At 42.5% G+C, this 12,122-nt stretch overlaps 1 protein-coding gene across 1 annotated transcript; it reads right to left on the bottom strand.

The window, feature by feature from the left end:
* Positions 1-18: 18 nt before the first annotated feature.
* bricd5 (BRICHOS domain containing 5) lies at positions 19-10,898 on the bottom strand. The gene is made up of 6 exons (XM_061967433.1): positions 10,839-10,898; positions 10,647-10,772; positions 10,437-10,589; positions 10,243-10,350; positions 5,139-5,289; positions 19-266 (listed from the first exon to the last, which is right to left on the bottom strand). Exons 1-6 carry the CDS (start codon positions 10,896-10,898, stop codon positions 172-174), a joined length of 693 nt encoding a protein of 230 aa, XP_061823417.1. The 3' UTR covers positions 19-171.
* Between the last annotated feature and the right edge of the window lie 1,224 nt (positions 10,899-12,122).

The raw sequence follows: 12,122 nt of genomic DNA on the forward strand, positions 1-12,122 counted from the left end.
AACTAGCAAGACACCCAGCGTTTATTATTGGCACACACATGTGACGTTGCATTACAATGGTTACAGGAAGTACAAATGGAGAAGCAATACCAATTTTTTCTTATTTATCCCAACTGTTTTTTTTCTTCCAGTCTTATAAGCGATCGAATACTGACTTCCCCTGATGAGCCGTCAGTCAGGCAGGTAGTAGAAGCACACGGACACACAGATGTTGTTGGGAAAGCAGATGTCGATGCAGAAGTACACCAGCCTCTGTTTGCCAGGCCCTAAGAAAGGAGACAAGGTTGTAGACGACCATGTAGTCCAGTAAATTAAGAGCTTTGCCTTCCGGCTCAGCTCCTTTTTATCGACATATCGATACAGTATACGCATTACTGCAGACGCCGTACCGATCTGCCTGTCGATCTCCCGATCCACTCCTCCCTCACTCATGAACAAGACTCTGAGGTACTTGAACTCCTCCACTTGGGGCAGGATCTCCTCCCCAACCCGGAGATGGCACTCCACCCTTTTCCAGGCAAGAACCATGGACTCAGACTTGGAGGTGCTGATTCTCATCCCAGTCGCTTCACACTCTGCTGCGAACCGATCCAGTGAGTGCAGGAGATCCTGGCCAAATGAAGCCATCAGCACCACATCGTCTGCAAAAAGCAGAGACCTAATCCTGCAGCCACCAAACCGGATCCCTTCAGCCCCCTGGCTGCGCCTAGAAATTCTGTCCTTAAAAGTTATGAACAGGATCGGTGACAAAGGACAGCCGTGGCAAAGTCCAGCCCTCTCTGGAAACGTGTCCGACTTACTGCGGGCAATGCGGATCAAGCGCTGACACTGATCGTACAGGGAGTGGACCGCCACATCAGACAGTCTGATACCCCATACTCTCTGAGCACTCCCCACAGGACTTCCCGGGGGACACGGTCGATTGCCTTCTCCAACTCCACAAAGCACATGTAGACTGGTTGGGTAAACTCCCATGCACTCTCAAGAACCCTGCCGAGAGTACAGAGCTGGTCCACAGTTCCACGACCAGGACAAAAACCACACTGCTCTCCCTGAATCCGAGGTTTTACTATCAGGCATAGCCTCCTCTCCTGTACACCTGAATAGACCTTACCGGGAAGGCTGAGGAGTGTGATCCCATCATAGTAGGAACACACCCTCTGGTTCCCCTTTCCTAAAGAGGGGAACCACCACCCCACTGCTTCCCACTCCTGAGGCGCCGGAGTGCGCGTGTGTGTGTGTACGTACATAAGAATATATGTATGTATATATACGTGTGTGTATGTATGTGTATATATATAAATATATATATATGTGTGTGTGTGTGTGTGTGTGTGTGTGTGTGTGTGTGTATGTACTGTATGTATACATTTGTGTATATATATGTATGTATATGCATATATGTACATACATGTGTGTGTGTGTGTGTGTATATATACAGGTAAAAGCCAGTAAATTAGAATATTTTGAAAAACTTGATTTATTTCAGTAATTGCATTCAAAAGGTGTAACTTGTACATTATATTTATTCATTGCACACAGACTGATGCATTCAAATGTTTATTTCATTTAATTTTGATGATTTGAAGTGGCAACAAATGAAAATCCAAAATTCCGTGTGTCACAAAATTAGAATATTACTTAAGGCTAATACAAAAAAGGGATTTTTAGAAATGTTGGCCAACTGAAAAGTATGAAAATGAAAAATATGAGCATGTACAATACTCAATACTTGGTTGGAGCTCCTTTTGCCTCAATTACTGCGTTAATGCGGCGTGGCGTGGAGTCGATGAGTTTCTGGCACTGCTCAGGTGTTATGAGAGCCCAGGTTGCTCTGATAGTGGCCTTCAACTCTTCTGCGTTTTTGGGTCTGGCATTCTGCATCTTCCTTTTCACAATACCCCACAGATTTTCTATGGGGCTAAGGTCAGGGGAGTTGGCGGGCCAATTTAGAACAGAAATACCATGGTCCGTAAACCAGGCACGGGTAGATTTTGCGCTGTGTGCCGGCGCCAAGTCCTGTTGGAACTTGAAATCTCCATCTCCATAGAGCAGGTCAGCAGCAGGAAGCATGAAGTGCTCTAAAACTTGCTGGTAGACGGCTGCGTTGACCCTGGATCTCAGGAAACAGAGTGGACCGACACCAGCAGATGACATGGCACCCCAAACCATCACCCAACCATGCAAATTTTGCATTTCCTTTGGAAATCGAGGTCCCAGAGTCTGGAGGAAGACAGGAGAGGCACAGGATCCACGTTGCCTGAAGTCTAGTGTAAAGTTTCCACCATCAGTGATGGTTTGGGGTGCCATGTCATCTGCTGGTGTCGGTCCACTCTGTTTCCTGAGATCCAGGGTCAACGCAGCCGTCTACCAGCAAGTTTTAGAGCACTTCATGCTTCCTGCTGCTGACCTGCTGTATGGAGATGGAGATTTCAAGTTCCAACAGGACTTGGCGCCTGCACACAGCGCAAAATCTACCCGTGCCTGGTTTACGGACCATGGTATTTCTGTTCTAAATTGGCCCGCCAACTCCCCTGACCTTAGCCCCATAGAAAATCTGTGGGGTATAGTGAAAAGGAAGATGCAGAATGCCAGACCCAAAAACGCAGAAGAGTTGAAGGCCACTATCAGAGCAACCTGGGCTCTCATAACACCTGAGCAGTGCCAGAAACTCATCGACTCCATGCCACGCCGCATTAACGCAGTAATTGAGGCAAAAGGAGCTCCAACCAAGTATTGAGTATTGTACATGCTCATATTTTTCATTTTCATACTTTTCAGTTGGCCAACATTTCTAAAAATCCCTTTTTTGTATTAGCCTTAAGTAATATTCTAATTTTGTGACACACGGAATTTTGGATTTTCATTTGTTGCCACTTCAAATCATCAAAATTAAATGAAATAAACATTTGAATGCATCAGTCTGTGTGCAATGAATAAATATAATGTACAAGTTACACCTTTTGAATGCAATTACTGAAATAAATCAAGTTTTTCAAAATATTCTAATTTACTGGCTTTTACCTGTGTGTGTGTGTGTGTATATATATATATATATATATATATATACAAAACCCAAAACCAGTGAAGTTGGCACGTTGTGAAATTCATAAATAAAAACAGAATACAATGATTTGCAAATCCTTTTCAACTTGTATTCAATTGAATAGACTGCAAAGACAAGATATTTAATGTTCGAACTGAGAATTTTTATTTATTTTTTTTGGATTATTTAATCAACTTAGAATTTATTGGCAGCAACACATTGCAAAAAAGTTGGCACAGGTGCATTTTTACCACTGTGTTACATGGCCTTTCCTTTTAACAACACTCAGTAAATGTTTGGGAACTGAGGAGACCAATTTTTGAAGCTTTTCAGGTAGAATTATTTCCCATTCTTGCTTGATGTACAGCTTAGGTTGTAAACAGTCCGAGGTCTCGGTTGTCGTATTTTACGCTTCATAATGCGCAACACATTTTCAATGGGAGACAGGTCCGGGCTACAGGCAGGCCAGTCTAGTACCCGCACTCTTTTACTATGAAGCCACGCTGTTGTAACACTTGCAGAATGTGGCTTGGCATTGTCTTGCTGAAATAAGCAGGGGTGTCCATGAAAAAGACGTTGCTTGGATGGCAACATATGTTGCTCCAAACCCTGTATGTACCTTTTAGCATTAATGGTGCTTTCACAGATGTGTAAATTACCCATGCCTTGAGCACTAAAAAACCCCAATACCATCACAGATGCTGACTTTTGAACTTCGCGCCTATAACTGTCCGGATGTTTCTTTTCCTCTTTGGTCCGGCGGACACGACGTCCACAGTTTCCAAAAACAATTTGAAATGTGGACTCGTCAGACCACAGAACCCTTTTCCACTTTGCATCAGTCCATCTAAGATGAGCTTAGGCCCAGCGAAGCTGGCAGCGTTTCTGGGTGTTGTTGATAAATGGCTTTGGCTTTGCATAGTAGAGTTTTAACTTGTACTTACAGATGAAATGTAGTTACTGACAGTGCTTTTCTGAAGGGTTCCTGACCCCATGTGGTGATATTCTTTACACACTGATGTCGCTTTTTGATGCAGTACCGCATGAGGGATCGAAGGTCACGGGCATTCAATGTTGGTTTTCAGCCTTGCTGCTTACGTGCAGTGATTTCTCCAGATTCTCTGAAACTTTTGATGATATTAAGGATGGCAGATGGTGAAATCCCTAAATTCCTTGCAATAGCTGGTTGAGAAATGTTGTTCTTAAACTTTTCGACAATTTGCTCACACATTTGTTGACAAAGTGGTGACCCTCGCCCCATCCTTGTTTGTGAATGACTGAGCATTTCATGAAAACTGCTTTTATATCCAATAATGGCACCCACCTGTTCCCAATTAGCCTGTTCACCTGTGGGATGTTCCAAATAAGTGTTTGATGATGATTCCTCAACTTTTTGCCACTTGTGCCAGCTTTTTTGAAACATGTTGCAGGCATCAAATTCCAAATGAGCTAATATTTGCAAAACATAACAAAAGTTTACCAGTTTGAATGTTAAGTATCTTGTCTTTGCAGTCTATTCGACTGAATATAGGTTGAAAATGATTTGCAAATCATCGTACTCTGTATTTATTTACGATTTACACAACGTGCCAACTTCATGTTAGGAATTTTATTTCAAAGGTCGTAAACCGTTTTGTATGCGCTTGCTCTGAAGATGTTAGGTAATAATCAATAATTCCTACTTGGCGAAAAAAAATTCTACCACAGTCAACTTGAAAAGCCATCGGAATCTCCTGAAAGTAAAGACTCCGTTTTTAAACAATATTAAATCCAGACTGTGATCATCATAACCCTCAAATTCTAGTCACTTGTTCCTTATCCCTTTTCTGACATTTCTTGAAAGTTTTATCCCTCAAACTTTTTGAGCTATGTTGCTAACTAACAGACCAACAAACAAGCAAATAAATGTGCAAAAACACACAATGAAGCACTGAGCAAAGTTAGCAACCGTCTGCAATGCATTGCTGAGCCGAGTGCAATGAACAGGCGACAATGGCTGCACCCCCAGCCAATACAGAACCTCTTGGTGGAGTAATAACTGCTACTTTCATTGAACAAGCCTCACCCCTGATGCTAGGAAGTGAACCTTTACCTTCAGCCCTCTTGGTCCAGTGGATGGTTCTGTCCCGACATAGGACTTGGAAGGGTTCCTCCATGGTGGACATGTCAGCCTGACTGGCAGCCAGAACCCCTAAGAACTCTGTGCGCCTCTGGGTCTCATTCACAGACAGCTGGAAGTCACTCTGGACAGAAAAGTACAAAGATTCAAACTGCAGCTATGTTAAGCTAAATATCTCAGGAGGATAAACCACAAATACAGTGGTACCTCAACCCAGGAGTGTTTTGAGATAACGACCCTCTCTACCCTCTCTTGGCTAATTGTCATGCTTTAAGTTGCAAGCAGACATTTGAGTTACAAGCATCCCCGCCATTAGTTGGTATAGCAAAGAACCTGTGTGAAGTTGCCCCAGCAAAGAACCTGTGTGAAGTTGCCCCAATCTCCCCAAACCTGACTCAATAGTTTGTGCTACTGTACGTTTGTCCTGCAAACTCTCGTTACAACCTACTCAGTGGCCTTGTGGTTAGAGTGTCCGCCCTGAGATCGGTAGGTTGTGAGTTCAAACCCCGGCCGAGTCATACCAAAGACTATAAAAATGGGACCCATTACCTCCCTGCTTGGCACTCAGCATCAAGGGTTGGAATTGGGGGTTAAATCACCAAAAATGATTTCCGGGCTCGGCCACCGCTGCTGCTCACTGCTCCCCTCACCTACCAGGGGGTGGAACAGGGGGATGGGTCAAATGCAGAGGATAATTTCATCACACCTAGTGTGTGTGTGAGACTATCCGTGGTACTTTAACTTTAACTTTACGGTTTTTAAGTTATTCTTGTCAAAATCACCCAAACTTGTTCCATTAGTTTGTGCTGCAAAATTCTGTGGTCCAACTACTATAGTTTTTAAGTCAACATTTGATGTTAATTACGTATTGTCAATGTGTTATTACCCATGGCTAGGCTCTAACTATGTTGCAATCTACCCACACTCGTCCCATTCAATTGTGCAGCAAAAAATATTGACAGGGTCATTATGGTTTTTAAGTTGTTTAAGTTTTTATTTTGTTATTAACGTGTACCTACTCAGTGGCCTAGTGGTTAGAGTGTCCGCCCTGAGATCGGTAGATTGTGAGTTCAAACCCCGGCCGAGTCATACCAAAGACTATAAAAATGGGACCCATTACCTCCCTGCTTGGCACTCAGCATCAAGGGTTGGAATTGGGGGTTAAATCACCAAAAATGATTCCCGGGCGCGGCACCGCTGCTGCCCACTGCTCTCCTCACCTCCCAGGGGGTGAACAAGGGTGATGGGTCAAATGCAGAGGACAAATTTCACCACGCCTAGTGTGTGTGTGACAATCATTGGTACTTTAACTTTAACTTTAATTTAGGTCATATTAACAATGACAAGACCCTAAATATGTCAAAATCTCCCCAAACTTGTCCCATACGTTGGTGCTGCAAAATGTTTTGGTCTTAACAATTGTAGTTTTTAAGTTATTAACGTTTTGTGATTCACCTGTGTCAAGTTGCCTAACCCACCCCCACATTACGTTTTTGAAGTTATTAACATTTTATGGTTTTTATGTTATTAGCGCATTATTATTCATAACCGGCCCTCCAACCATGTCAAAATCTCCTCACACCTGTCCCAGTTGTTTGTGCTGCAAGAATGTTTTGCCTAAATAGTTTAGTTTTTAAGCTATTCACAAATTATGATTCACCTCCTCAAAATATCCCCAAACCAGTCTGCTTTTATACATAGCTTATTTTGTTGTTGTTGACATTGAGTTGGAACTCAACGTCAACAACACTGTAGTCATTATATGTTAAAACAAAGAATAGCCCGGGAATCAAACCCAGGACCTTTTTCTCTGTGAGGCACAAGCGCCAAATGTGGACAGGTATTTGTTAAATTTGGTCTTTATAATCTATTATGTTAATAAACATCAAAATCATGAAACGTAATAACATAAAACCATAAAATGTTAATAACTTACAAACCGTCCGGGCAAAAACTGACGGCATGGTGCGGTTGGGAGAGTGGCCGTGCCAGCAACCTGAGGGTTCCTGGTTCGATCCCCAGCTTCTACCAACCTAGTCACGTCCGTTGTGTCCTTGAGCAAGACACTTCACCCTTGCTCCTGATGGGTGCTGGTTAGGGCCTTGCATGGCAGCTCCCGCCATCAGTGTGTGAATGTGTGTGTGAATGTGGAAATAATGTCAAAGCGTTTTGAGTACCTTGAAGGTAGAAAAGCGCCATACAAGTATAACCCATTTACCATAACTTCAAAACTATTATACCGAAATACTCTGCAGCTCAAACGATTGGGACAGGTTTGGAGAGCTTTTGCCTGGTTATGAATAATAACACGTTAATACCATAAAAACCATAAAGTATTAATAACTTACAAACCATATTTTTGCAGCACAAAACGACTGGGACAAGTTTGCAGAAATTTGGACAAGGTGGGCGGGGCCAATTTAGCACAGGTTAGCAAATGTCACGGATCCGTCCAAAACATCTGGTCCTACACGCTAGCAGTAGCTTATAGCTACAGATTGACACAAGTTAATTTTTTCAACCATGGGAGGGAAGAAAGTGAGTGGGAATAAAAGTGCTGAGAAGAAGAAGAAGATGATATTCATTAAATTACAGAAAGAAATACTCAAAAATATGAAGTGTACTTGGTGACGCAATTGGAGCGCATCACTGCTAGTCTGCACCATACTGAGGCAGAATGAGTCCAACACCAGCCAAGAATGTTAAAATAATACATCCAAAAGATGGACATTTATCCATAAAAGTATGAAAACGCTGCTAGTGGTGTGTTTGACAGAAAAGCAGCCGAAATGTAAATACTGTACATTATAATTACATTACATCATACAACTATTATGTTTGTTATTATTACATTCTTATGTATTGTTTTTATATGACGTTTCTTATTAGGGACCGCAATGTCCCTTTGGGACAGAGGACCCTATTGTATTTCGTGTGTTTTATTATTATTATTCCGCCGCCTCTTTGAGCTGTAATTTGACCCCCTTAACATGCTTCAAAACTCACCATATTTGACACACACATCAGGACTGGCGAAAATTGCCATCTAATCAAATAACCAAACCCCAAAACTCAAAATTGCACTCTAACGCCCCCTAGGAAAAAACACAGACACAACTGCTTGTAGCTTCCGGTAGGAATGTCGTAGAGACATGAAACAAAAACCTCTATGTAGGTCTGACTTAGAACTAGATTTCATACATTGACATTCTTCAGCAAAAACAACAGGAAGTTGGCAATTCCCCCTTCAAAACAACATTTTAGTAAAAACAGCCACTTTTGCCTCTTTGAGCTGTGATTTGACCCCCTTAACATGCTTCAAAACTCAACTAACTAGACACACACATCCGGACTGGCAAAAATTGCGATCTAATAAAAAAAAAAAAAAAAAAACTCTAAATTGTGCTCTAGCGCCCCCTAGGAAGAAAACACAGACACAACTGCTCCTAGGAAAAAAACTCAGACAAAACTGCCTGTAACTTCCAGTAGGAATGTCGTACAGACATGAAACAAAAACCTCTATGTAGGTCTCACTTAGACCTACATTTCATACACTGACAAGCCCCAGCAAAAATCTACAGGAAGTTTGCAATTCCCCTTCAAAACAAAAGTTGTTATTATTATTATACCACCGCCTCTTTGAGCTGTAATTTGACCCCCTTAACATGCTTCAAAACTCACCATATTTGACACACACATCAGGACTGGCGAAAATTGCCTCTAATAAAAAAACCTAGCCTCAAAACTCAAAAATGTGCTCTAGCGCCCCCTAGGAAGAAAACACAGACAAAACTGCATGTAACTTCCAATAGAAATGTCGTAGTGACATGAAACAAAAACTTCTATGTAGGTCTTACTTAGACCTACATTTCATACAATAACATCCTTCAGCTAAAATCACCAGGAAGTTGGCAATTCCCCCTTCAAAACAAATGTTTTGTAAAAACAGTCACTTTTTCCTCTTTGAGCTGTAATTTGACCCCCTTAACATGCTTCAAAACTCACCAAACTGAACACACATCAGGACTGGCAAAAATTGCGATCTAATAAAAAAAGCAAACCCCAAAACTCAAAATTTCGCTCTAGCGCCCCCTAGGAATAAAACACAGACAAAACTGCTCCTAGGAAGAAAACTGCCTGTAACTTCCAGTAGGAATGTCGTAGAGACATGAAACAAAAACCTCTATGTAGGTCTCACTTAGACCTACATTTCATAGATTGACAACCCCCAGCAAAAGTCGGTCCCGTCCATCGCTGCTTCCAGCTTTAATTTTAAAGTTCGTTTTTTTCATTTTAAAAGGCATGTTCATGTTAAAGGTGTGCTGCTTTGGGATGCTTTGCAATTTGCTTTGCAAATGATTTCTATTCATTTCAATGAGAAACGTTAATTTGAGATACAAGTGTTTTGAGTTAAGAGCTTCCTTACGGAACCAGGTAAGGTTGTAAATTGAGGTACTACTGTACAAATAAATCAATACTTATCTATACTTTACCATGAATTGATTTACGTGGACCCCGACTTAAACAAGTTGAAAAACGTATTCGGGTGTTACCATTTAGTGGTCAATTGTACGGAATATGTACTGTACTGTGCAATCCACTAATAAAAGTTTCAATCAATCAATCAATCAATCTGACACTACTAATCAAAATGTTATTGTCTTTATAAAAGGCAATAATTTTGCATTGGTTAATCTTATTAAAAACCTAATGACCTAAAAAAACAAAAAATAATTTAGCTGAATATTTAATGATCTCTTTAAAGGTTATATTGCCAAACAACATCTGATTGGCTATATTACATTTCACTGCAAAAAAAAGGAGTCTTAAAAGCTAAAAAGCCCCCACACAGTGAGGCCATTGTTTCTGCTCCCGGACTCGGACTCTGGGTCGCTGTGGTCTTCTGTAAGAAGATCCCAGGCTGCAGGGATCGGATGTTTTAAGGAATCCAGCAGGAGAGAGGCACTCCTAAGAGATCCTTTTGTCCGGAAACCTTAAAAGTTTCAGCGTGTTTTCACAAGCCTCCTTTTAAAGATGGAGGGATGTGATTCTGCACTGTCCTCAATCGCCGTGTTACCTGGCGTGCTGACGCTTGAAGTAAGGAGTCCACGTCCTCGTAGTCGGATGTTTCCATGGTCCGCAGGAAGCAGCTCTCCTGGCGGAGCGGTTGGTAACATATCAAGCCCTGTGCAAACACACACACACACACACACACACACAAGTGTCTCAGACGCCATCTTCTCCCTCGTACGGTCCTGCTACCACACGTACGTGTTTGATGTCAAAGAGCACGGTGGATGTGAGGTTCATCCCCGACGTCACAGTAAAGGTCACTAGGCCGTTCTGCTGGTCCACGACCGCCGACTGGTTGAGGAGCAGGACCCCGGTCGGGTCTGGAGCAATGATCCGGACAGCCTGTGAAGACTAAAACGGGGACGATGAATTTGGCGAGGAGCGCCACAGGTGGGGTTAGAATCAGACCTGGGAGTGTAGATAAGGCAGCCCCAGTTGTCCAGTCAGGCCCAGGGTCAGGAGGATCAGGAGCAGGGAAGCGGAGAGGCTGACACAGATGACTTTTTTCGGGATGTTCGCCGATGAGCCGCCGTTCTAGAGACACACACACACGCCATTGATTGAGTGCAATGTGCGCTGTAGAGAAATACACGTGCTTACCATACAGCATCCTGTGCCCTCTGGAACATTCCAACATGTCAGCATCCTGTGTCCCATCATGGCTCCTCACTCAACTGCTCAGCTGCCTTCTCCTGCGCTGTCGCCACCGGGCTGTGGTCATGTCGAGTGCTGGACTGAGATCCCATTCACCTGCATGGCTTCTCTCTCTTCATCCCCCCCGCAGACCTCCCACTTCACCCCCGCCCCACCCCCAAATTTGGGTATTGATCAAATACCAAGTAGTAACAGGGGTCGTATTGCTCATATCCAGGCTGATACTTAAAATGTTCCGGATTAATTTTTTCATTTCGTTCATTCATTCATGTCATTTCAGGCAATGACATTCAAAAAAAAGTACACAGTCTGGTGTGCTGTGGGAGATGATGTCATTTCACCTAATTGGGTTAAAAATATTTTTTGCAAACCAGTAATTATAATCCGAAAATGTGCCGTTGTTGAGTGTCTGTGCTGTCTAAAGCTCGGCAGAGAAACCGTGTAATACTCTTCCATATCAGTAGGTGGCAGCAGGTAGCTAATTGCTTTGTAGATGTCGGGAACACGGTTTTGTCATGATCACAATATGCGGGAGGCAGTGTGCAGGTAAAAAGGTATCAAACACTTAAACCAAAAATAAATAAAAGGCGAGTGCCGTTAAGAAAAGGCATTGAAGCTTAGGGAAGGCTATGCAGAACGAAACTAAAACTGAACTGGCTGCAAAGTAAACAAAAACAGAATGCTGGACGACAGCAAAGACTTACAGCGTTTGAAGCAGACGGCGTCCACAAAGTACATCCAAACATGACATGACAATCAACTATGTCCACACAAAGAAGGATAGCGTCCGCACAACTTAAATAGTCTTGATTGCGAAAACAAAGCAGGTGCAGGGAACTTCTACAGGAAAATACCAACAAAACAGGAAAAAGCCACCCAAATAGGAGCGCAAGACAAGAACTAAAACACTACACACGGGAAAACAGCAAAAAAAACTCCAAATAAGTCAGGGCGTGATGTGACAGGTTGTGACAGTACACCTACTTTGAGACAAGAGCTATAGTGATGAATGCTTGGTTAGGGTTTGAATTCATCTCCAACAATTGCGAGAACGACTTTTTACTGTCAATATCGGCTACTGAGTTTCATTTTTCAATGATTTCTGCTGGTTGTGTGCCTCGGGGTTTTTTTTCAATGAAAAAAATGTGCCTTGGCTCAGAAAAGGTTGAAAAACACTGAGGTAGACAACACAAAATAATATGAATTAATATAATGCAAAAGATCATGTAC

Source organism: Nerophis lumbriciformis, linkage group LG11 (genome assembly GCF_033978685.3).
Source record: "Nerophis lumbriciformis linkage group LG11, RoL_Nlum_v2.1, whole genome shotgun sequence".
In the NCBI taxonomy this organism is placed as follows: Eukaryota; Metazoa; Chordata; class Actinopteri; order Syngnathiformes; family Syngnathidae; genus Nerophis; species Nerophis lumbriciformis.

Excerpts from the sequence above, each read along its gene's own strand:
- bricd5 (XM_061967433.1), bottom strand. The coding sequence starts at position 10,898 with ATGATGGGACACAGGATGCTGACATGTTGGAATGTTCCAGAGGGCACA. Across the intron at positions 10,773-10,838 it reads AGGGCACAGGATGCTGTATG|AACGGCGGCTCATCGGCGAA; the intron begins GTAAGCACGTGT and ends GTGTGTCTCTAG. Across the intron at positions 5,290-10,242 it reads TTCAAGCGTCAGCACGCCAG|AGTGACTTCCAGCTGTCTGT; the intron begins GTAACACGGCGA and ends TTTTCTGTCCAG.